Source organism: Ostrinia nubilalis, chromosome 1 (assembly GCF_963855985.1).
Source record: "Ostrinia nubilalis chromosome 1, ilOstNubi1.1, whole genome shotgun sequence".
NCBI classification, from domain to species: domain Eukaryota; kingdom Metazoa; phylum Arthropoda; class Insecta; order Lepidoptera; family Crambidae; genus Ostrinia; species Ostrinia nubilalis.
In genome coordinates, this window is record NC_087088.1 from 1801039 (window position 1) to 1828326 (window position 27288).

The 27288-nt window shown below is 37.3% G+C and overlaps 2 protein-coding genes across 3 annotated transcripts in view; one reads left to right on the forward strand and one right to left on the reverse strand.

Moving 5' to 3' along the window:
- The window catches only part of LOC135078003 (14 kDa phosphohistidine phosphatase-like), a 516815-nt gene that overhangs the window by 150803 nt on the left and 338724 nt on the right, over positions 1-27288 (forward strand). The gene's annotated exons all lie outside the window — the stretch shown is intronic.
- LOC135076605 (uncharacterized MFS-type transporter C09D4.1) overlaps positions 1-27288 on the reverse strand; it is a 66894-nt gene that overhangs the window by 24644 nt on the left and 14962 nt on the right. The window contains exon 1 of one of the 2 annotated variants that reach the window (XM_063971122.1): positions 20544-21197. The exons of the other annotated variant lie outside the window; for it this stretch is intronic. Coding sequence (XP_063827192.1) covers positions 20544-20858 — 315 coding nt within the window. The 5' untranslated portion in view covers positions 20859-21197. Of the gene's footprint in view, positions 1-20543; positions 21198-27288 lie in introns of those variants that run through there. 2 annotated transcript variants of the gene reach the window in all.

A 27288-nucleotide genomic window follows, 5' to 3' on the forward strand; every position in this document is an offset into this window, starting at 1 on the left:
AAGGGCAAGAGGTTCCTCGTTGTGGATAAAAAATGTTCTTTTCAGATATTGTCTCTAAATGTGTTCTAAATAACGTAAACTTAAGGGATTGCAAACATTACTTAGACCTAAGAAAGTCAAAAACATGTAACGGAATCTCCAACTAGCCACTTGAGTGGAGCGATTACAGAAAATAATGGCATATTAAGTACATGTTTTTTTGTGTTATTATGAAAGTTCAGAAAACTGCGCAATTTTTAAAATTATTTTGGACTTATGGAATTTCTTTTTTTTTTTAACTTTTAAGTTGAAAATTTTAGAATATTCCGCTAAAAGCATATTTTTTATGTTTCTAGCAAAAATGTTGTATCTTGCATCAAAGATAGGAAGTTGATTATTTTTTTAAAAAATCTGCAATTAATAGGGAATCTGTAAAAAAAAAGAAATTTGAGAAAAGTCGACCCAAAAAAAAGATAAAAAAATTTAAAGCCTACTAGGTCATACAATTTGAAAAAATCACAAAATTAACGATAACTTCTAAACTATGAAAAATCGTAAAACATACATGGGGGTGAAATCGATAGGTCTAGTCCTCACCTATCACCTGCCTTCGGCTTGACACCTTACAAGAAACACCCTGTATAACGTTGCTTCGTGCCGAATTTCAAGATTTTGAGTTCACAGGAAGTACCTTGTAGGTTTTGATTCCCTAGCGTGTGACGGAAATTCGTCTAAGGTGTCGGTATAAACTGCTGTATCTTTTGATCGCGTTAACTTAGAAGTTTGATTTTTTTACTTCTTAAAGGGACAATAGATCTAGGTATTTGGTATAAATTTCAATTTGATACCTTTATTCGTTCGTGAGAAATAAGGTAGTAAGTTTCATTTTATTAAAATATTTTTATTATATTATATAACTAAAAAAATGAAATTTTCGCAATTTTTCCTATATTTGCATTATATGACAATGCTTTATGCCAAATTTCAAGATTCTGAGTTTACGGGAAGTATCCTGTAGGTTTTGATTCCTTTGCGAGTGTCGAAAATTTGTTGAAAATATCGACATAATCGGCTGTATCTTTTGATTGGCTTGGCTTAGAAGTTTGATATTTTCACAGCTTAAAGGGACAATAGACCTGAGTATTTCATGTGAATTTCAGCTTGATACGTTCACGCGTTCTTGAGATAAAGGGTCTTGACAGACGGACGGACGGACAACAAAGTGATCCTATAAGGGTTCCGTTTTTTCCTTATGAGGTACGGAACCCTAAAAATTGTTCACTCTATGTGTGTCCTATTTGGAAATTAACCTAAATCCTCTACTAAATCTAAAGCGTCTACAACTATTTGGTGATTGTTCTGGGAAACATTTTTTCATTTCGTTTCGTAAAAATCAAATATCGCAACCGTAATCGCGCCGATTAAGCGGTATTATAACTAGTTACACCCAGTACTCGTAATTAAGAAGAAATAATATTTGGAGTAAGAAGTATAGTGCAAAACCACAGATTAGTAAGGCTGGGTTACACCATCTTACTTTATTTAACTTTGACAAACGTCAAAAATCTGTCAAACTCCATACAAAAAACACCGGTTATCTATAAAGTTACTAACTAATAAGTTTAACTAACTAATACTCGTCTAATTACCGTTCAAAGTAATCTCGTAATCAAGCCTCGTTCGACGTTTTCATCGTTTTTGCTGGAGCGCGCCCTGTGAGTTGCGGGCAAACAATTTTAATCAAACGAGTCCTGACTGTACCTCAAATCTGATATGAATTCTTCTCAAAGTTCCTAACTTTGATTCAAACATTTCATTTCATAGAAATATTAACCTTTGTTAAATTAATATTTTCCGTTACACAGTAGTTTGTTACTGATAGAATGCTATCTTTGACAATTTTCAGGATTGATTAGCCTCCATTATTAAAAACACAATAAAAACATTACATAAATAAGGTCCTAAGAAGAATTTTAGGTGGTCAGCAAAATAATAGATGTAGGTAAATTCAAATCACCAACGATAAAACTTGAAAGAAAGAGTTACTCGTAGTTCCAATTAAACTTAACAATGGGTTAGAGCTCAAAGTTGTAGATGTTAGCGCCATCTGGCGGTAACAGTGGTGAAGTCGATAAGGTCGGCTCAAAAGCCACGAGTTACTATCATAACTTGAGCAACTTGGAACTTGCCATTATTGTAACCTCCGAGTCCGAGCGAATCAAACGCAAGTTGAATATTCTTTGACTTAAAAGACAAACGTTTTATACTCAACTAGCGGCCGCCCGCGACTTCGTACGCATGGATCCCGTTTTACCCCCTTCATCTATCTTACGCGGTTGAGATTTTTTCATACAAATGTTTTTTCCCGCTAACTCCCGTTCCCGTGGGAATTTTGCAATATCCTGTTGTAACTAAGCTTTAAGTTTACTAAGATACCTGCATGCCAAATTTCAAGCGTCTAACTTAAGTGGTTTAGACTTTTCATACAAAAGGATTTTCCCGCTAATTCCCGTTCCCGTGGGAATTCCTAAGTATACTATAACCTGCCCAGGAGTACGAAGAATAATTGTACCAAGTTTCGTTAAAATCCGTCGAGTAGTTTTTGTTTCTATAAGGAACATACAGACAGACAGACAGACAAAAATTTTACTTATTGCATTTTTGGCATCAGTATCGATCACTAATCACCCCCTGATAGTTATTTTGAAAATATATTTCATGTACAGAATTGACCTCTCTACAGATTTATTATAAGTATAGATTACTGACTCGAAAGCACCTTTATTACATTTATCATTTAATTAATATTATCATTAGCACTTTTTCACTACTTGATTGTGCTACAGTTTCAGTTGTTTGTTACAAGACGTCTTTGTTACAATTGGAATAAGGTTGTGTTGTCAACTTTTTGGGCAACTTTGGGTGTGACAAACTAATTTGCATGCAGTGCATCTAAAATTTCGTTTAGTAGAGAAATCCTACACGAGATTTGCTGTTACTGCAAGTTGTTCCACAAAGCTACAAAAGCACAGCTTTTCACAAATTCAATTTCCTTAAATCCTCAAAGAATTTCGGAACTACCAGTTGTTTCACAGAAATGCATATGGTTATTGCTTTAGTACTGCTAAATGTCTTCTTAGAGTTTACCACTGAGTAAATACGTACATTTGCATACTTTAAGTTTTATTGTTCGTTTTCATAAATAATTTTAATTCAATTTTTGATTAGTACAAGTTGTTTCTGGAAACCCATAACATCCATAATAATATAATCATTAATATTTATCATTATTCTAATGAGTATCTATAAAACATAAAAAAATCCGCATATTTTAATGCTTCACTCACACTCTAGAGAATTTTGCGTCCTTTACTTCAATTCTTCCAAATATTCAAAGCCTCACGAGAGTATGTGAGGAACGACGCAATATGGCTCCTCTTTACGCCGTCGTCCTCATTTCCTGGCGGCTGCGTTACATCCTGTACGCAGCCTGCGTATTTTGCATGAAGGAAATAAACATGTTGGGCTTTTATTACACTTTCGGGAGGTCCTGAGTTTGTTTCCCAAATAGGACACATAAAAAAGCAAATCACGGTGCGTTTGGTTTCCAGCTTACATAGAGTACTGTTGAATTGAATGAAATGATAAATCGCGTGTTTCCGTTTCTGTAATGTCTCCACGAATTAAATTTTTTTCTTGGAATAGAAAAAAAAATTTTTTTTTTTTATGTGACAGGAGGCAAACGAGCAGACGGATCACCTGATGGCAGGTGATTACCGTCGCCCATATCTGTTACATTTGTTATGATATTGAGTACTTTCTATATAATTTTCAATTGTTTTTCGCTTAAAATCAAAAATCAATAAAAATTAGGTCAAGGATTTCTAACCTAAATTGTGAGGAACTGGTGCCTGAAATAGGTTTTAAAAGAGAAACCTGTGCTACGGGACAGCAGGCCCATTGAATCATGATAGAAAAATATTACAATAGAATTAATTTAAAACAGCATACACTATGCTATACTATAGCTTATACAAAAAAACTGTTTCATTTTAGTGTTCTTCTCCTAAGGTATCTGAAATGCAATAAGTACAAAACTTGCAAAGGAATAAAACTTGTAACTGCAGCTTACGAGAGCTTTCTACGAAGCTCGTAGCAATTCCAACTCCGGATAACGTTCGTAGTGCTACGACGTAGCTCGTAGCTTACTCCGGCTTGTGAATTTTAATTTCGGGATAGGATTTGTAGCGACGTGAAAATACTGTTTACGGTGAATCGTGAAATTTGGCATTAGTATTTATTTTTAAAAGTGATAAATTATTCTTAGTGCCTATATCTTTAGTAAAATATGGTATTAAGGTTTATTTTAAAAGTTAGTTATGATTCTTAGTACCTGTTTCTTTATTAATTCCTGTTTTAGCTGGTTATCTGACGTATAACGTTATTTTGCTTAAAATCTTATAGCAACTCACAAAGAACATTATCACCTTGTTAAATCTTACCTGTCAATATAAAAATTATTATTAGCAATATGATCATAATCGTTTTATAAGTTACGTCTTAATTTTTGTACCTCCTTATAAGCAAGTCCTAATTTGTTACCTGCGTTTTGCTACTACTAAAGTAGGTATTTACACAAACCATTAACATTAACGCGGCGTTAATCACAGTCGGTGAAACATGGCCGTAGTAAATTCAAACTGTAACAACTACGCTCTGGGCAAAGTCGTTCGCGCTCGCTACACGGCCCGTACAGACGGACGCGTAATGTAATCTATCTGGTAATCTACCGTTTTTTGCAGGATCCCGTTTAGCAGTAAGTGTGTAAATTATTTTAATATTAACATTTACACGAACAAAACGAAACGAAAACGAAAGGTGGACCGACGACCTCATAAAGGTAGCGGGAAGGCGCTGGATGCAGGCCGCCACCAACCGGCCATTGTGGAAATCATTAAACTATGTCTATGTTCAGCAGTGGACGCCCTATGGCTGAAAATGATGATGATGTTGATTTACACGAACATCCCGTTTGCAGTGTCCCGCAAAAAACCAAACCGTCAAAGTGACACATGTGTTCACACGAAAGTTCAGTTTTGATAGATCCTGCCTAATTTTTTTTTTTTTTTTTTTCTCACACAGCGCCATCTAGCCCCAAAGTAAGCAATTAATATGCTTGTGTTATGGGTGCTAGCTTAACGGATATACTACTTATATACTTTTTTTTTTTTTAAATACATAAGTACATATTATACATAGCAACACCCAGACCCGTCACAGAAATTAAAATTCATCATTTCAATTTCTGCCCGGCCGGGAATCGAACCCGGGACCTCTCGGCATAGTAGTCCGTTCTGAACCACTACACCAAACGGCCGACTTTTAAACTCACATGTGTTCAGTTTTGGTATAGAACCTGCATTACTGGATCCCGTAAAACTGGTTTGCCGTAGGAACGAGCCCTAATGTAACGCAAATCTTGCATGTGGATGGCACCAGCGTTACACATAGTGCCGTTTAAGCTATTTCCATTACATTACACGTTACGTCATGTTACACACGTCTGCATCCGGCTTAATATTGTGCGAATCCTGCTCGCGGTGGGTGGCAGTTCCAACTATTTCCTATTTATATATAACCGCGATGTAATCCGCTCTGGGAATCGGAATAAAATAATATCATAAAATCTTGTTTTGAATATTTCGAGTTCGTTTTTAATGACAGCAAAACAAACACATTAATTGGAAAGAGGATACCAGAAAGAGCAACATTTATTTCAATAAACAAACAGCAGATTTGGCTGACACGACTAATAATGGATACAGGTGTACAATTCTTATGGTTAATGAACTCTTTCGTTCGGTTTGCTGTAAATAATTGAAAATTATAAAATTCATAAAACTGATGTAATTTCTGAGAATAGGCTTTTAAAGATTGATCGCTGTAGTAGCTAGCACATGTTTAATTTTGAACGGCCCATAATAATAGGTACATAATATATTATTATGTATATTCAGAAGATCTTTACACAGGAAGAAAGATGAGGCAGATGCACGATTTAACACTACTCGTATGTACGAAACATGACCGAGTTAAATTCAATTGCAAGTTTGAAACAAGTCCACACGCCGCAGCGTAACTCCACGGATAAATTGTACATGTAGATTCTGCATTTATTTATTACAATCAACTGTTACATTTTTCGTTAAAGTGTCTTCAATGTTATTGAGGTGTGTAGTCCACACACTATTGTTCTCTAGACAAAAAATAAAAAGTACATTTAAGCATCCACAAGGCTACCATGATGCCGTGTGACAGCTGAAAAATAGTCCATTTATGTTCGTTTCAGCCGTATGACGTCCACTGCTGCACAAAGGCCATAATTATGAATTTGGTGATAATCCGCTTGGGCCGGAATGTAATTGGGCTGCATTTGGTTTGAAAATTTCGGTGTATTTTTAATCATGTAATGTGTGCAATGAATTCAATAAAATTATGAATAGCTCCAGCCATTTGATGCGGCTCGCATATACACAAGACAACGAGAATGGAAGATTTTGAATGTTTGTGTGCAACTGATTTGCATATTTCGGTGTACGAGTATTAATCATGTAATGTGTGCAATGTATTCAGTGACACTAATTAGTTTTTTTTGTTTTGAACCGATGTTTGTCGTTGGTTCAGTTTTTACGATGGAATACAAGTCGTCATTTTAACGTTTCTGTAGTTAGATAATGTTAAAATATCAAACTTCATCAACATCGATGATTTGGATTGAATAAAGGCAAATATTTATAACTAACTAAGCACGTAGCGACCAGATCAAATGATTTGTACCTACTTGATTTCTCTAAATATCTTCTTCAAAGAAAATGTTTTACCTCTGCGTGTCCAAACTGGGAATCGAATCCAAGACTTTCGTGTTCTACTCTCTAACCAATAATTTCTTTACATAACATAGTATACTTTAATAAAGTACCACATAAGTGAGTACAGTGGGTCACAGTTCCAGCTACCCATTTCTGTTATTTCTCTCGCTCTCATCGAATGGCGATTCTTTGCGATAGAACGAGACGACATGACCGCAAATGGGTAGCTAGAAGTGTGGCCCATAATCGCTAGTATTGACGAGTGCATATCCTACATAATTCAATCCACGCTACCCTCACGTGATGTATTGAGCACGGGCACAAACGCGGGATAAATACCGCGGACGGATTCAGCCTTTACATTTCTCCCGCGTCGACACAGTGTGTTTCCTGTAGCCGCTGTATGAATGTGACGTGCGGCCTAGCAACGCCTGGCAAAAGTTAGGTCATTCATTGAGACGCTGGCACATTTCAGAAGATAACATTCACAGAGAGAGTCAGAGTAAGGTGTGACTTAGCTTAACTAACAGTACTTATTAAAAATTAGGCCATTCACTGAGAATTCATAATGTTTTGAAGAGACTAATTTGACAGCTTCAAGAGGAACGAAATGAAAGTTATTTCTTCATTAACGAATGTTATTGACGTTAAAACGTATGATGTTGTCACACTTGGGATAAGATAAACCATAAAAATTATCTTTGCGTTAGGCGCTGTATAAATAATTTGTAAAAATAGATCTGTCATTAAAATACCTGAAACGTACGGTTCAATCCTACAGCCAATTTCAAATATACGTACTAAATTTATCTATTCACAACTACTGCGAAACCATTTCAATGAAATTTACATTTTCATTATGATTAAGTTTTATTTTTGTTGGGCTACAATATTTTCCCTCCCTATACAATAATAGCCTTGTCCGTATTTACGTTTTTATTCAACCCTCTCATTCATCAGATAAATCAGTTTAGCTGTCGCCGAGTGCCTAAATCAATAGAACGTGTCCTGCATTGAAATTTTGGCATTCGGTTCCCATATCACGAAAGCCAATCTCTGAGCAAAATAGAGTACTAACTCGGGTGAGGTATATGACATTGTTTGATAGGAATAAACAAAAAATACATCAAACTATCACACCAATTTATCTTAGGCACTGTTTCCACCAAATCGGAGAAGATATGTGTTTGAAAAACCAATTAGATTCGCGAACCGAAGCTGAGCGGAGTGGTGATGTGGAACGAAATCTGATTCATCCCTTATCTTGCGAGAGTTACTCCTACCTACGCTACAGTGACTAAACACACATAAAAATATAACATCACCCTACAGCCAATAGGGGCAGAGAAATAAAGAAAAATGTTGCAATAACGGGAAATATTATTCAAACTATTTTCACGCTTATAAAGTTGCGGGCACAGGTAGTTTTTTAATAAAAATGCTTGATGAAAACTTTTGCCTTCAGTGGGAATCGAACTCACAAATGCTAGCCAATAGTCCGCTTCGACAACCACCCGGCCAGACAGCCAATAATGACTATATTAATGAAGGGCGACTACGTCATCACACCATTCATGCGCCACAAAAGGGTTTCCGTCGTGTCACTGCGCATTATCCCGCTAGGTCATGTATTCAAAAGCTGGGAATGGAGCTCATGTTGGCTGTAATCCTGTCTTTGTTTTAGGATGAGCTGTATACTGGATGATATTATAGGCTAAATAATTAATACATGTTTGAATAGTGTTTACCAATATTAAGAGTTAAAATAATGTAATGTAACTGGCTGACGGACTAATTGCGTACCACGTACTCGTACTTACATAAAACTCTATTATATTCTAACAGTCGATTCCGTCGTGTCACTGCGCATTAGCCCGCTAGGTCATGTATTCAAAAGCTGGGAATGGAGCTCATGTTGGCTGTAATCCTGTCTTTGTTTTAGGATGAGCTGTATACTGGATGATATTATAGGCTAAATAATTAATACATGTTTGAATAGTGTTTACCAATATTAAGAGTTAAAATAATGTAATGTAACTGGCTGACGGACTAATTGCGTACCACGTACTCGTACTTACATAAAACTCTATTATATTCTAACAGTCGATCCTTCACTCAACTAAACATCATCATAATTTTATGAAAAAGCATAGCACACGATTGCCTGAATGAGTCAAAGTAATTTATTTTCTGCAAATACTTGAGACTTAAAAAGCGGTTTAGCACGTCCCAATTAAAACCAAGCTACATTATCCCATTAAAAGTATTTAGAAAGAGAGAGAGAGAGAGAAAGAGAAAGTATTTACAAACCAGAAATCCGTTATCGTGTAATCTAACGAAAATACGCTCTAAATAAACAGATCACAAAGATATCAACTAAACTAGGATTACCGGTAAATTCTGTTCAAATACATAAAAGCAGATTAGCACGAGCGTGTCATGTATTCAAACAGCACACAGCTATCAGCCGTATATTCGCTAGAATTTGTAGAGAAGCACAGACCACATGCGTGGACGAGTGCACTTACTGCTCTATCGCCTAAAAAGAACCAAACCAAAACAGACTTTCATAATTGTCTTTTTATGTTGTAAACTTCATGGTATTCAAATTCTAGTCTGAATAAATTTCAGAAATATGTTATTGTGATTTTATACATGAGTTTTTAAACTAAAAAAATACAAAGTTGCTTTGTTAGGTACAATTAGCTGCCTTGTCACGCATAAAAAAAATTAATAGTGCAAAAATACCATGAAATTACGACATGAGTAGGATATGTAAATATGTAAGTTGTACTTTTATATAAATAAGCACTGTTATAAAGTTCATTGACTAAATAGAAGTTTCGTAATTATTACGTAAAAATAACAATGAATAAAGAATCTCAGTTACGCAATATATTGTTTTAAACTTTCATGGTCACTAACATATAATTATTACTAGCGGTCGCCCGCGACTTCGTAGTTTTCGTACGCGTGGATCCCGTTTTACCCCCTTAGGGGTGGAGTTTCGTAAAATCCTTTCTTAGCGGATGCCTACGTCATAACATCTACCTGCATGCCAAATTTCAGCCCGATCCGTCCAGTGGTTTGGGCTGTGCGTTGATAGATCACTATGTCAGTCACCTTTGAGTTAATAAATATATTTTTAGAAGAAGAAGATTGACGGGATTGCTACTCCTCAGTTACGCATTTAAATTTTTCCAGTCCTTTCCCCACTTATCTTTGCCGGGGAATTTTTTTATCATCCCAGTTTTATTGGCCCTCATAAAGTGTACTGCAATATTGCCTTCTCGCTACAGGCAGAACATTGTTCTCCTTCGAGAGAAGTAAACGATATTGCATATTGTAGGACGTTATGTATGAATTTGGACATGAAATGTGTGATCTATGGACGATTTCCCTATTTTTACTTGTGGTAGTGGTGGCTGGGTACCTACTGTATGGGCCATAAACGCATCACTTAAAAATAACTGAAATATAGTTTTCACAGAAGCGTTTTTCGATTGTCGCGTCATTATTAAATCCTTATATTTTACAAAAAATCAGAAACATAGCTTTATCTTCAGGAAATATAGGTGTAAACCACTCCCAAACCAACTTTTTGTGTGTGTCTTAGTCTTAAGAACCTGCTTTTATAGGCCGTAAAAAGTCGACGCAGGGAAAAGCCTAAAACATGGGTAAGATAAGAATTCATAATTTATTGCACTATAAAATTTTGCGAGGATTCTTTTCATTTTCAGTTTTCAAAGAAGTAATAAGTAGCGATAAGTTAAAATGCATAATAAATAATGCTAAGTATAAAGTCGTTATACAAAATCTTCTCATCTTCCCAAAGTAAGTTATCGTTATTTTAATAATGTTCATGAATAAAATCACAAGTATGAAATAAAATGAAATAGCTAATAGTTTCAGTAAAGGAAAACTATCACTCACGTTCAATACCAATGTTATTTTGGTGTCATTCGTTAGGCCCCAAAAGTTTAGCTTTTTATCCGACTGCGCGATGCAAAAGCGGCTGATGTGTAAAATTAATCGATGCACAGGTGGTTACTTCATCCCAACTAATATTATAAATGCGAAAGTAACTCTGTCTGTCTGTCTGTCTGTCTGTCTGTCTGTCTGTCTGTCTGTCTGTTACGCTTTCCCGCTTAAACCTCGCAACCGATTTTGATGAAATTTGGCATAGAGATAGTTTGAGTCCCGGGAAAGAACATAGGATAGTTTTTATCCCGGTTTTTGAAACAGGGACGCGCGCGATAAAGTTTTTCTGTGACAGACAAAATTACACGCGGGCGAAGCCGCGGGCGGAAAGCTAGTGTGTTTATAATTTAGCTCGGTGAGTTCCTGAAGACATCTCCCTAATGGCTTTAAAGCGAACCAATTTATCACCTCGAGGCGCAGGCTGTCGCACGCACATTCACGATGTGTAGGGTAGGTGAGAACATTAGCATCAGAGACGCATTACTTGCAGATGTTGGTTGAGCTCTACATCCACCGACGAATGCGAGGTTTTAGACTAGGCGCAGACCATCGATTTTTCGTCGGCCGATAGTTTAGTCGGGCAGTTGATCAGTATGGGCAAATGGGCATGTATGGAAGTGCGCAGATTACACCGATTCGCTTTGGCCGATTCTTCATACAAATTAAAATCGGGCACAACTATCGGCCAACTAAAAATCGGTGGTCTGTGCCTAGTCTTAAGTTAGATTTGGGAGTTTATTAAGATTTTTTTAATGCATAACAAGGCAGGTATTAGACCACAATTGCACCTAGTGTTAAGTGGGATGCAGTCTAGGATGGTACATGGTCCTGTAAGTACCTATTCACTCTCGCCTTGAAAATGGCCGGATTACAGTTCTATGAATGTTTTTTTTATCTTCTTAAACTTTAGTGAAGTAAGTAAGGTTCGGGCATTCATAATAATTTGAATAAGTACTTGGGATTTATGAATGTTTTTTTATCTAAGATACTGTTTTAAATATTTGATGTCTCTGAGTGAAACTTGTTTCAGGGCAACTTTTTTTAGCTTTGTATTATTAAAAAGGTATTTGTATAATATTAAAGAGATGGTCTTAATAATATTATCCTAAATATCATCGCACTTACATCTGGCGTGATTGTGGTCAAAACCTGCCTTGTTCTACTTAAAAAACATACGATTGTAAAAGTCAACAGAGATCCGCCATTCTTTAATAATATTCCAACATTAAATGGCTGATTATAATTTGCGAAACAGAATAAGGTAAATCTGTCGTTTATCGCCTAGCCTTGCTCGACATCTAACAAAGCCTTACAGTGTATAATGTAGTCATTGCTCTTTATTCAGCCGAGTAAAGGCGCTGACGTGTTTGTGCACGCTACATGTCTTTGGGAACATTAAATTTATATCTTGTCGTGAGTCTAACTATAAAGCACAAGTAATAGATAAATAACAAACTTTATTTATGGAGGAATGTTCAGTAAACTTGTAAACCCAAGATGTAGTGAGAGCATAGAGATATAGAGAGATGCCAACTAATGCGCCGAGTTCGAAACTCAGTGTCGCATTAGAAATTCACACACACAAAGTAATCAAAATATGTGCTCATTATTCACTGCGATATCGGTTCTCAACGTTCGAATAATCTTTAGTACTACGCAAGCAACTCTTTCGCTGCTGTCATTATTGCTGTCACGAGCAATGTGTTCTGTTTTTGGGCATATTGCTGCGACACCGGCTCCGCCCCCTTATCACATCACATCACCCTTTAGTTTCTGTGATCTGTGAGTGAGAGTTTACGGAACTATCTCTGCGCTACAACTCACACTTGACAATTTTTTATCTCAAGATTAAACACAGCGATGATCCTTTCATTAGCAAATCGTACCGCGTAATATCTAAATCCCAACCACAACATTAAGGAAAATCTACACACGTCATTAAAGTGGTTAAGATTTTATGTTTCCCGCGTTAGGCAGTACTGAGTCATTAAACACAGATACCGATGCTATCATCGTTTACCTAATCATAATACCCAGCTATATACCCCTTGGGACTAGTTAATAATACCTATTTGATAACGGTTCGAGAGCAAACGCGTTAATTTTAAGATATTGGTATCATTCATAGTGTTGGAAACTTAGGTTGGCAACAACATAATAATGCAAGAATCTGTTTCCAACACGAATGGTACTCTTAAAATATAATAACTTAAATATGTTACCTTACCTAAGGTAATTTCCGCGATTAAGTAGCTCATGTCTCGTAGTTTTCCTTAATGATTAAATACATACCTACAACTAACGGCGAAGATTATTGGACCATCAAGTCTTTAGTACCTATACTTATACGGCAATGTGTGGCACATCGATTTTTATTAGATTTTTTCTACTATAATATTATAGCATGTACAATTATTACACTTACATATCACAAACCTTCACATATATAGAGTCTATTGCTAAAACTGTATTAAACACAGACAGCGGCAGCGACTTTGTTTTTATACTATGTAAAATGGGATCTTTGTCACTTAAAACTACGAGTAAAGTAACGTGTGAGGACTTTCGAACGAAAGTTGTAAACAGTAAACAAACAGTCTTTAAGCTTGGCTAGCTCACACTTAAAACAATCCTGTCATCGTTTACAAAATTTCAACAATACGCTTTCAAAAGTTCTCCATAAAAATAACTCCTTTTAGATTCGATCCTTTTATTCTTTTCATGATAAAAGTTTTTAAAGACAAGACAACAATCTTGTTCAAAAAAGTTTTGTTTTGAGCTAAAAAAATGTTTAGTTTTCTCAAGAACTGTACTACTTGTTACAGTTAAAAGGCTTCTTATATTTAGAATGTTTTTATGAAGTACTTTTTACTAGATTATTATTTTATTACACGCATTAATATTTTCAATTTGTTTTCTACAAAAAGTTAACAACCTCTACGTGTCAATTTATTTGAAAATACATTAAATTTGTGTCCATTCATATTTTTTGGTAAGTAGCTAGAGATATCAGCTGCTATTGTCCTGTAATACATTTTTTATTTGACCTTTTATACATATCAATAACTCATAGTAGGTAAATATACGTGACATATTTTATCAAAGTTTTTTACGTTAAAATGATGTTATTTTTTCAAAACATAAACATTTAAATCACAATTTATTTTATATGTTGAGCACATAGAGTATAAACATTGTGGCATTTATTGTAGTTTTTTTAATGCGATTTTACAAATTTTCAATTTATTACATTTGAAACAAACTAATAAAGGTCAACTACATGATCAAGTAGGTATTTTGGGAGAGCCAGTGATTTGCCTCCGCTCGTTAATTAAAAGTTTCAGTTAATTACCTTGCCTTTGAGGCGTTTCATAAACCACTCATAATTAATGAGCCGAGCGAAGTTTACAGTAAACAGTCGCATTAATTACTAATAACTTGTTTTTGCTAGCGGCTTTGCTTTGGCCCGAATGGGTTTAGAAATGTCACTAAAAGTTAACATCGCGCGCCATCTGAACTATTCCAAAACAGTATTTGATAAATACATGAATAATTATATACCTAACGATTAACTTTTGTGAGGTTTAATCATAACTCTACCAAAAGTCATCTAAACAAACAGACAGTCATTTTATAGAAACAAAGTTATTTCTATGTTTTGTTAATAAGTGTGCAATATGTTTGTATGTAGGAGGTTATCTCTGGGGGCTGTTGATTTCATTTGTCGAAGAGACAGCTAACATCTCTTCTATCCAGCGTCATTAGTTATTGTTTAATTCCGAGAAAATACGCTCACGCTCATGGAATAAGCAACAGTTTTGTTTTTGAGACAACATTATTTTTACCCAGTTAAAACTGCAAGTTTGTAGAGCTTTAAAGCCACTAAAGAGTGGTCCCCTGAACATTACACGTTTGTGACAGTTTTGATTCAAAAATTGCTCCGGCGTTTTTTATAAACTTTCTTCGATCGGTGAAGCAATTTTGAAATCTAAATTATCACAAATGTTACTTTGTCTGGAGGGGCAGAACATATGGCAGAAGTTTTCATAAATATTTATTATCATATGATAGGTATTATTATGCAAATATAAAAACAAACCTTTTATTTATAGCACTGATGATAAATCACATCGCTCTATAAGCCACGCGATACTCGTAGGTGTTCAATTAATCCTGTTTGCATCCACGTTCAATCCATTATGTAGATTTATTCCGCATTCAAAGTAAAGTGATTGGGAAAACGAATCTTCCGGGCTCTTAAATAACAGCCTTTGGAACGTCTGTGGTCAACGGCTAAAAAATGGACCCTCTCGACCCGGAAGTGTTATTCCCAGATGGGATACAAAATGTAGGTTAGGATAACCTTGACACTATTTTTTTATTGGAAAAAAAAAGATAAATATCCACAGAGGAATTTAACGAGGCTGGATGGGTCCAGCGCCCTTATGCAGCACTGGACGCGGGCCCACCTTGCCAAAAACACTAAATTCTTCATTATTTTAATTGTGTATGATCTTGCGGGCGGCGCAGGACCGGTCTTTGTGGAAATCCTTGGGAGAGGCCTTTGTCCAGCAGTGGACATCATTCAGTTGAAACGAACGAACCTTATAATTGTCTTAGTTTAACGAATTGCCTCCTTTTTATTCAAAATTTGGTCAAAATGGCATTAACCAGTCTAAATACTGTATAGATTTTTCATGCATGAACGCATACCTACCTCTTTATCTTTTCAAACTTGCATTGTTGACTTTGAACTCGAGTTTATTCACTTAGATCACTATGGCCTATGGTGAATAAACTAAGCTGTATATTTTATCCCATCAAAAACAATACTTGTCAAAAAAACCAAGCCTCGCAACTCAGTTGTTCTACGGTAAAAAGTTGTGAGATCCATGTAATACCAAGTCCAGGCCAGGAAATCTTTAACGTTTTACATAAATTATTGACTTGGCCATCGCACTAAATAATGTAATTTACACGTGTTTTCATGCGATGGCCAAGTCAATATATTTGTGTAAAACGTTAAAGATTTCCTGGCCTGGACTTGGTATTACATGGATCTCACAACTTTTTACCGTAGAACAACTGAGTTGCGAGGCTTGGTTTTTTTGACAAGTATTGTTTTTGATGGGATCTCATTTCTTTTTGTATTTTGTAGACAGCAGTTATGTATCTAGAAAACTGGACCGAAATTGAAAAATTTTACTCGACTTGGCGGTTGCACTACCGTGCCCCCAAATATTTAAGTTTTTCCTTGATTCATACACCAAACACTACTTATATTCCAAATTTGAAGCTTCTAGGTCTGCTAGAAGTGCCTTAGAGTTTTGATGATCGGTGAGTCAGTCAGTGAGTCAGTGAGTGACAAAATTAAGTAACTTTGACCCGTTATAATTCTTAAACTACTGGTTCAAATTGAATGAAATTTTAAATATACCGTGTCTTTACAATGCCTGCATAGCTAATGAAAATTCAGTCTTCTAGTTTTATCCACAACGAAGTAACAGGCGGTCAAAAATGGCCTGAGTTGCTTCGAGAAAAGGATGGTACGGCCGTGCTCGACTTGGTGGGGGCACTGCCGTGCCCCCAGATAATTTATTCAATAGTAAATGTGTAGTATATGTATATGCCTAGTGTTCAACGTATAATAATTTGGTTATGTATTAAGTACGTGCTAAGTATGTTTATCTTTTTAGTTTGGGACTAGATGACAATGTGGAATGTCCAAGTATAGTAAGTTATTTATTCGGTTTTTCCCAAAACACAAATGTTAAGCGGTTATCATTTTTTAATTACCGTCTTTGACGAACAGATTGAACAAAGTAACATTTTTTCCTTCTAACAAATCGAATGAAATCATTTATTTACTTTGCTACTAGTAACACCGATACAGATAATCTATTATATAAAAGAAAGTCGTGTTAGTTACTCCACTTATAACTCAAGAACGGCTGAACCGATTTAGCTGAAAATTGTCAGGGAGGTAGTTTAGAGCCAGGAGAAGGACATAGGTTACTTTTTATCCCGTTCGAAATTAAAAAAAAAGTCTGCTTATTTATTGCCATTAAGGCGAAACAAAGTTCGCCGGGTCAGCTAGTATCTATATACAGGGTGTTAGGTAAATGGGTATATGAGCCGACACTAGCCCATGTTAACATGGGCATATAAATGGTATGGCGAAGTCAGAAATTTGATATCATGATTTTATTTTTTTTAATTTTCATACAAAATAAATTTTATAAAATCCGATTTGTATGAAAATTAAAATAATTAAAATGAAGATATCAATTTTCTGACTTCACCATACCATTTATATGAACATGTTAACATGGGCTAGTGTCGGCTCATATACCCATTTACCTAACACCCTGTATATAAAAGAAAGTCGTGTTAGTTACTCCACTTATAACTCAAGAACGGCTGAACCGATTTAGCTGAAAATTGTCAGGGATGTAGTTTAGAGCCAGGAGAAGGACATAGGATACTTTTTATCCCGTTCGAAATTAAAAAAAAAGTCTGCTTATTTATTGCGATTAAGGCGGAACAAAGTTCGCCGGGTTAGCTAGTTAGTAATAAAGTAAATGAATTATTTCATTCGATTTGTTAATATTTTAATGACCCGTGGAGTAATTAATTTCTGAAAACAAGTTCAGAAGCCCTTTTTAAGGTTAGAGCCAAATGAAGATCGCGTTTTTGAATCTACAAGATTGTAGTCTTGTATTTCTTTTGTTTCCTCATAAATAAAGACAAAAGAAACTATCAGTTTCAATCTGCTAACGTATTCTTCAAGAGATCTTTTTTTTTATGTGATAGGAGGTAAATAATAAATAGTAAATAATAATAAGAAATAAATGGATGGTAAAATAATCGATATCCTTTTCTTTGGTTTCCCCAAACCAATCTATTAGGGAACACGATCTCTTCATTACGGAATCCATTTCGAATCAGCAATTCAGGCCATTTTCGACCGCCTGTAACTTCGTTGTGGATAAAACTAGAAGGCTGAATTTTCATTAGCTATGCAGGCATTGTAAAGACACGGTATATTTAAAATTTCATTCAATTTGAACCAGTAGTTTAAGAATTATAACGGGTCAAAGTTACTTAATTTTGTCACTCACTGACTCACTGACTCACTGACTGACTCACCGATCATCAAAATTCTAAGGCACTTCTAGCAGACCTAGAAGCTTCAAATTTGGAATATAAGTAGTGTTTGGTGTATGAATCAAGGAAAAACTAAAATATTTGGGGTACGGTAGTGCAACCGCCAAGTCGAGTAAAATTTTTCAATTTCGGTCCAGTTTTCTAGATACATAACTGCTGTCTACAAAATACAAAAAGAAATGAGATTTGGGGGCACGGTAGTGCAACCGCCAAGTCGAGTAAAATTTTTCAATTTCGGTCCAGTTTTCTAGATACATAACTGCTGTCTACAAAATACAAAAAGAAATGAGATCCCATCAAAAACAATACTTGTCAAAAAAACCAAGTCTCGCAACTCAGTTGTTCTACGGTAAAAAGTTGTGAGATCCATGTAATACCAAGTCCAGGCCAGGAAATCTTTAACGTTTTACATAAATATATTGACTTGGCCATCGCATGAAAACACGTGTAAATTAAATTATTTAGTGCGATGGCCAAGTCAATAATTTATGTAAAACGTTAAAGATTTCCTGGCCTGGACTTGGTATTACATGGATCTCACAACTTTTTACCGTAGAACAACTGAGTTGCGAGACTTGGTTTTTTTGACAAGTATTGTTTTTGATGGGATTTAAGGTTTTTTACGATTATATGAAAGTCAGAAGGATTAATCAGATACATGATAACTAAGGCAGGGGAGACCGAGGAGAGTTGAAACAGAGGAATGTTGTGACATTGTTGATTTTTTGGAACTTTTTTTTTTATGTGACAGGAGGCAAACGATCAGACGACAGCAAAGAGCAGCAGCTTATTGGAAATTGTTAGCTCGAGACTTGGAACTAAAAACACGCACTGCTACGAGGTTGCTGGTGGTAATAAGTTCCAAAGAATCGACAATGTCACAACTCTCTTCTGTTACAACTATCCTCGGTCTCACGTACCTACATCAATCAAGGAGTTTTTTCAGCTTTGAGTAACAGCACGATTATGCCAACAAAGGTATTGTTTCATTAATTTGGGTTAAAGATGTACGGAAATTTCTGAAGAGTCCATGGAAATTTTACTAGTGTAAGGAAGTGGTTCATTTCTATACATGGCGTACTTTTTTATTAAATTCACTACAATTGACGTAACATGAGAATAACATCGTAAACCAAAGCAGTTTAGTTTATTTAGCTGGCCGTGTCTTTATAATTATGTTTTCATTTCTTTATGCCTTTTAAGTGTTCCAAGTGTCTTCCAAGATACCTTTCATTTGTGATTACAAAAAATATAATTTATCTATTAGTATCTTATTATTTATGATTGTGATAAAGAAAATTTTAAACGTAATATTTGTGTACATAAGGATTTTAAAAGACAACAAAGGATACTTATTTGTAAACATAGAAAGGTAATTATTCTAAGGTGAAGTCCCTAGTACGCGATCATCACTATAATCATTCACATTTCAAGTTGCAAAACAAATAAGTAATAACAAATCATAGTATGACAATGATTTCGAACGGCAGATTAGGTAACAAATTATCGCTTTTAATTAGAACAAATCCAAGAAATTCTCACGCTGTCGGCAAGTGGAGTAATTAAAAAGGTAACGCGATTCAATCGGACCATAATTGATAAGATAAAGTAATACTGACTCACTAACAAGATTAGCTCTATCATTCATTTATCAAAAATGAATAACACGTGTTTAAGTAAAAGATACTATGCAAACAACGGATGCTAGAAACTTAGTTAAGTATGTTACTATGTTTGTTCGCGAAGATCGGCTACGTAAGCCATCTTTGGGCACACCAGCGCCGCCGAGACAGCTAGGAGTCGGAGTGGTCGCCATGGCCGAAATCGGTCGGATGGATCATCATCATCATCGTTCGTTCGTTCGTTCGTTTCAGCCAAATGACGTCCACTGCTGGACAAAGGCCTCCCCCAAGGTTTTCCACAATGAACGGTCCTGCGCTGCCCGCATCCAGGCTCTTCCCGCGACCTTTACCAGATCGTCGGTCCACCTAGTAGGAGGCCTGCCCACGCTACGTCTTCCAGCCCGTGGTCGCCACTCAAGAACTTTCCTGCCCCAACGGCCATCGTCTCTACCATCATCATCATCATCGTGTTTATTCTCAAATGTTTTGCGAAGATCGAACCCGCGACCTCTGAAAGTTAGTTAAGCGAACAACTAGGCGGCAGCTGTTTTGGATTCACGTGTTTTATTCCAATAAGTAATCGTGAAATGATGTCGCATTTTATGTGTAGCTTAACAATTGGTAAATATTTATAATCTCATTTATGGCCCTTGTAAAATACAGGCTTACCTTTTGGTGAATCATGTAGTTACGTGAAATTGTTGCTTTTAGTCATTACAAATAAATTGATAAATATTTTTATTGTTTGTTCAATGTTCAATTAATCATTGCTTGAATTCGATATTTGACATTTGATTTTTGACTACATAGATGGACCACATTTTATTACAATTATGAAAAAAAAAATGTTTCATTCCAAACAATTTACACTGCAGTACTGCACCTGTGCAAATCTACAAGTAGGTGTAGGTGTTGTTGTTCTTACCGTTTTCTCAAGCAGCCAGCTGGCGGGGAAGATCAGGGGAATGTACGTGACCATGTAGATCATCGAAGTCCAGTACACGGTGATGCTGCTGACCCCGTAGTAAGCCGCTACAGCGTCCTGGATGATGCTGTACTGCACCCATTGCATCGCGTTCGAGGCCGAGTACAGCACGAAGATGAACAACACAGCCCATCGGTACGGATACACCTTGTACTCCACAGGAGTCTTCTTACTCGGGGACTCCAGAACACCCCCCTTTTCAGCCACACCGTCCATCACACTCCCGCATACCTCCATATTCTTTGGCTCACCCATAATTTCAATCTCTATTTATAAATTTTGCGTAAATATTTCTCTCTTAACCCTAAATATTATTGTCGCAATTACGGAACGTTTGTTTTGGCTTTGCCTACGGTAATAACTACCAAAATATGCAACTACGATATACCATTCAATAAATAATTTCTAGTAAACGTCTAATCTAATCGCTTGGAGCTAATTTATTTTTAATCTGTTTAAAACTATTATTGTCAAATTTTCCCGCGCGTGCGTGTTTTTTTTAACGCCGGAGTTAGAGTGGGGCGTGTGTACCGCGCGGCGACCCGCCGTCGACTGTTTTCCTTCAATCAGAGGCTGAATGGAGCGCTTCCTTTGCACCCTCCGTCCGGGCCGTGCGTGACGAGCACAATGATAAGGCAGGCCAGACCGGCTGTCTGGTACCAGTAGTGCAATCATCTGCCATTGAGAGCCATTATCAAAGCGTATCAGACTCACAATACGACCGCTTTTTGTTGCCATGTTTATTTTTAAACGGTTGTTTGTTTACGCAGAAATGTACAAACAGAAACGGATCCAATGGAGTTACAGTTACAGATGACCTTTCAAGGTAATTACATTTTTATCGATTGCATCTTTTTGTATAGTAACATTGGTAGGTAATATAATTTTGTTTGGTTGTTTGTTACATAAATAAGCAGACGAATTTACATGATGATATTCTGTAATATTCATATAGGTAATGTAGAGTCGAAATTACTCATAATATTAGTAATATTACCAATCATGTTGGTTTTGTTAATGAAGCGGATACGATTCAATCACTTTTTTCATTAACCTACTTATATTAAATACAAATAAAGAAAATATCCAAATACCAAATCGTATAAAACGCTAAATCAGCGGAACTAAGTTGGCGGATAATTCAATAAATTACATCTGAGCCGTAGTCAACTATAACTGAACCGTCACTTCCCGCCATTGTGTTGCGTTTAGCAATGATTTGTGTGGGACTGATGACTGTTTACTGCCAATGGAGGTATAAGAAGGACTATTTTCAGTGCGTTTTCAGATAATATTATTGTTTTCAAAAGTATCATCAGCTTGACCGAAATCAACAGTGGAATTTTCTTCATAAGGTGCATTTACAACGTCAAATTTTGTTGCTGGTAAATTGTCATTTGGTATTTCCCCGTTTGTTACTCACCGCTGTGTTACGTAGAAGTAGATTAAGCAATTTTTAAGTAACTTTACCTTTAAGTAAGAAGGTAAAGTTAGTTAAAAATTGAATTTGTTTTCAGTATGATCGCAACCTATGGCAGTGACATTATAATGAGACGAAACAATATGGAGATAGGTACAGTTTAGTCAATTTTAGGCGTTTTTGTCATACCTATCATATGTCCGACTAAACTAAACTAACTAACTGACAAAAACGTTTTGTAGGTACTAATAAAATGTCATATGTATATTAATGGAGATACATGCATTACATTTTGTTATTGCTTATTGTCTATTATTCACCAATTGCAACAGAATAGAGTATTCATGGCAGAACGCATGTTGTTCTAGGTATAAACCGTTATCATCGCTGATAACCCCAAGATCACATTGCTCCGGGTGGTGAATCCACCGTTCATCTTTAAGGCTTGGTACCTACCATTTAGAGAAATGACATAAACAAACACAGTCATGTTTCAATGGGATTTCTACCAGTTAAGTTGTAGTGTTGTCGCATAATCGATCACGGATCGATTATTAATCGATATTGCCAAATAACGATTTATCGATTAACAATTCGATTAATCGATTTTATTGATTACCATCATTACTATCATTTGGTTGTTAATTCAATTCCTTATTTTCAGAAATATAATCGATTATTTCAATCGAATAATCGATTATGATTTATTCGGTACACATACTTACTAAATCGATAGAATCGATAGTAAGATATGATACGATACTCTCAATATGATCGATAAAAGCAATCTAATTGACCTAATACTATTTTTATTACCCTAATGTGATGTGAAAACTATGGAAACTTTGCATATTCAACGACCTCTATCTCCGTATCCCCGCGTATTTCAGGATTGTTGTCATACTATGAAATGAAGTACTAGTATTAAGCTTTAATTTAGTATACTTTTTGTTTCTGTTGGTTTAACGCCCAATATGCCCATCATCCTTTGGAATATAAGTAGTGTTTGGTGTATGAATCAAGGAAAAACTAAAATATTTGGGGGCACGGTAGTGCAACTGCCAAGTCGAGTAAAATTTTTCAATTTCGGTCCAGTTTTCTAGATACATAACTGCTGTCTACAAAATACAAAAAGAAATGAGATCCCATCAAAAACAATACTTGTCAAAAAAAACAAGTCTCGCAACTCAGTTGTTCTACGGTAAAAAGTTGTGAGATCCATGTAATACCAAGTCCAGGCCAGGAAATCTTTAACGTTTTACATAAATATATTGACTTGGCCATCGCATGAAAACACGTGTAAATTAAATTATTTAGTGCGATGGCCAAGTCAATAATTTATGTAAAACGTTAAAGATTTCCTGGCCTGGACTTGGTATTACATGGATCTCACAACTTTTTACCGTAGAACAACTGAGTTGCGAGACTTGGTTTTTTTGACAGGTATTGTTTTTGATGGGATTTTGTTTTTGTTGAACTCTACTTACATGGACAAAGATGCGAACAGAAACCCTATTTTTGGGAATCGGGCTAGGTTTTAACCATATCCTAATTATGCTCATCCTTTTTCATGTTATTCGCAATGACATTTCTGTAATAACATAAAGGATAAAACAGACATCACAAGGCATACATTACAAAGATTTTACCAAAAATTAAGATGCCAATCGGTTTAGCAAGATGTGTCGTCCTTACTTTGAAATTATGACTGCTGCTGTATGACTGCTCTACCTCGTTAAGGAAGCTAGCAATCTCAGCTCACTGGGTCATTAGCGTCACCTACCATTACGTAAGCTAAACGCGACTTCCGCGCTCGCCATGTCCAATAACAAACTCGATCTAATTCCAAAGGAGTCTCCTTAATCTTCATAGCGATTATTGCCAAATCGCGATGTCATTTTACGTAATAGCACGCTGAGCGCAGCTGTGACGTTTGAAATTCTGTTTTAATATAGAAATAGCTTTTAATTGATAGAAATCGCGGTTTAGCTATTTTGGAATTCTTGAGAATTAATCAAATTATCTTCTTTACGAAATTAGTATAGCAGTAGGTATACATATTCAAAGAAGACTATGTTTGAGCCGTCTCTATGTAATCACTTAAGATATCACGATTTAAGCGCCATTAAAATGGTGTAAGTAACTGTATAGAGCTAAGTATTCGCAACTTGTTTTTACTAAGCACAAATGATTTTATGAATGTTCAAGACAAGGAACAAAGAGCCATAAAACACTGTCAACACCTCGTCTACCGGTCAACAAATTAATTTAAACATAATATTAATCATAGTTACAAACGATCAATACTTATAAAATGAAATATTTTTATTTGACAAGGCACAGAAGACGTGACACAGTAAGAATATTATGAAACCTGAAACTACTCGCATAATCTATTTATTTATTTGCATTTATAAAATAAACAAAGATATTTTTGATCACTTGCATTTTAGCATTTACATCAAATGTCATAGATTTAAGCGATAAATCGCTAAAGTCTATCCTAATGAAGATAAAATTAAATTGGGGTTAATGAGTAGAATAAAAATTATTCTAACATTTTAAAGGGGATCTACATAATTTGGGCTTATCCCAAACATTCCCGATGACACACCTTCCACGTCGGGGGTAATTTACGACTATCTCGGGCTATAAATTTCTCTAAACCCTTAAAGGGACGGTGGTCTACCATCATAGGGTGCGAGTCCTCGCTCCAACCTGACCCGAACATTATGAAAATGTCGCGCGAAAATTCATTGCCAATGTTACGAATAAATTTCGCATGTTTTGTACCTACATCATCTGTGTAACCTTTTTCCGGCTTGCCCTAGTTTGGCATTCTGGTTTGTCACAGAAATGCTTCGCATACCTTGGGTGTAAAGTATTTGCGAAATAAAAAGCGTTCGTTGTAGAAATCCTTGGGGGAGGCCTGTACGGGCGGGAGGCAGTGGTTGTAAGGCACCGCTCCCGTGCCCGGGATATGCGGTCAGGAAGGAAACTAACTCCCTAGTGAGCCTAGAGTCCCTATTCCCTAAGACACTAAGTCCCTAGAGCCCTAGCCCTGCCTAACAATAAATACTTAGACATAATAAGGTATGATAGGAAGGAAGCTGTGCCCAGGTCGCCCAGGGCAGCAGCGTTAGGACGGCAGGTAGGCGGCGGGGACCCGCTGCCAGCCCGGCAGACTCACCGGACTGATCATAGCGACGGCTAAGGGTGTCTTGGCCGCAGCGGGGGGAAATGAGACACAACGACGGACGGTTGATATCTGTTTTATTGGTATTATGATAAGCTATTTATATATGGTTTATTGTATGTACACATTTACGTCTATAAGTTAGTGTGCCGTCGGTGTAGAGTGCCGACGGTGCACGCTGAGGGTTCATGGGTCGCCCGGCGGTCGATGCTGACGGTGCAGCAGGATGTACGATCGTGCTCGTACATATTGGCACCTCGCAGAAGAAGAAGGCGCGGAGAATGCTGCACGTGGCTGCCCTGCTGCCCGATGACCGTAGACCGGTGACTCCATGAGTAGTTGATGACCCAGGTGGTGGACCTTTGGTTGGCTGTCCACATGGTGTCCACCTGGCTGGTTGACTGACCAGGCAGCTCGCGGGCCTGGCTCATGGTGATGCCAGGATGCTCGCGGGCCTGGCGCTGGTGAGGCCTGGCACTGGTGTTGCCTAGGCTGATGGTGGGCCTGGCGCTGGTATGGCCAGGCTGGTGTGTTCAGGCTGATGGTGGGCCTGGCGCTGGTGTGGCCAGGCTGGTGTGTTCAGACTGATGGTGGGCCTGGCGCTGGTGTGGCCAGGCTGGTGTGTGCAGGCTGATGGTGGGCCTGGCGCTGGTGTGGCCAGGCTGGTGTGTGCAGGCTGATGGTGGGCCTGGCGCTGGTGTGGCCAGGCTGGTGTGTTCAGGCTGATGGTGGGCCTGGCGCTGGTGTGGCCAGGCTGGTGTGTGCAGGCTGATGGTGGGCCTGGCGCTGGTGTGGCCAGGCTGGTGTTGTCAGACTGATGGTGGGCCTGGCGCTGGTGTGGCCAGGCTGGTATGGTCAGGCTGATGGTGAGCCTGGCACTGGTTTGGCCAGGCTGCTGGTGTGGAGCCTGACGCTGGTGTGGACAGGCTGGTATCGTCAGGCTGATGGGAGGCCTGGCGCTGGTGTGGCCAGACTGGTATGGTCAGGCTGATGGTGGGCCTGGCGCTGGTGTGGCCAGGCTGCTGGTGTGGAGCCTGACGCTGGTGTGGCCAGGCTGCTGGTGTGGAGCCTGACGCTGGTATGGTCAGGCTGATGGTGGGCCTGGCGCTGGTGTGGCCAGGCTGCTGGTGTGGCCAGGCTGATGTCCCAGTGGTTGGTCGGTTATCCAGGCTGCTTGTCTCCTGGCTGTTGTCCTCTTCAATGGTGCCCTCTTGGCTTATGTTGCGCTGAACAGCATCTGCGACTTCTCGGTTACCGGTGAGACCCACTTCCGGGAGGCCGGTAACTGATCCGCTGCTGTCAGATTGGTGATGTTCTCATGATGGTGGTAGTTGCTCAACTTGGTGGTAGATGATGGTACTTGTCGTTGATGATGGTAGTTGTCGTTGGTAGGAAAAGTAGGTGTTAGGATGGTAGTGAAGGACAACAGTATTGGTAATTATGTTTGTTATAATAATAATTTCCCTCGCCTAATATTGTTAACACTGCCTAATGGTGAATTTAAGATGTTTACTTGAAAACGTAATAAATGTTTAACTTAGTATGAAGTCAATGGACTGCGAAATACTTAGTTGCAGAAAGGTGAAACTATGCGAGAATCGCTGAATGGTATTAATGCGCTCGCAATGTAGCAAAGTATGGTAATGTGAAAAATGAACATTTTGTGGCAATGCACAAGCCACAGTAAAATAAATAAAATAATGGTTAGTTGTAGCCTCTTGCTTACTACAACTTGGTAAAAATGGTCGTTTTAAGATCTGTAGCTTCTGGTTGCTACCTGGTCGATCTTATTTCTTGGTTTGTAGCGTCTTGATTGCTACTGGTTTGGTAATGGTCGTAGGTTATGTAGACTGGTACGCTACATAACTTGATAATGGTAAAGTTGTTAGCTTCTTGGTCGCTAACTTAAATGGTAATGGTAATAATTATGCAGTCTGGTTCGCCGCATAACTTGATAATGGTAAAGTCGTTAGCTTCTTGGTCGCTAACTTAAATGGTAATGGTTAATAAATTATGCAGTCTGGTTCGCCGCATAACTTGATAATGGTAGAGTCGATAGCTTCTTGGTT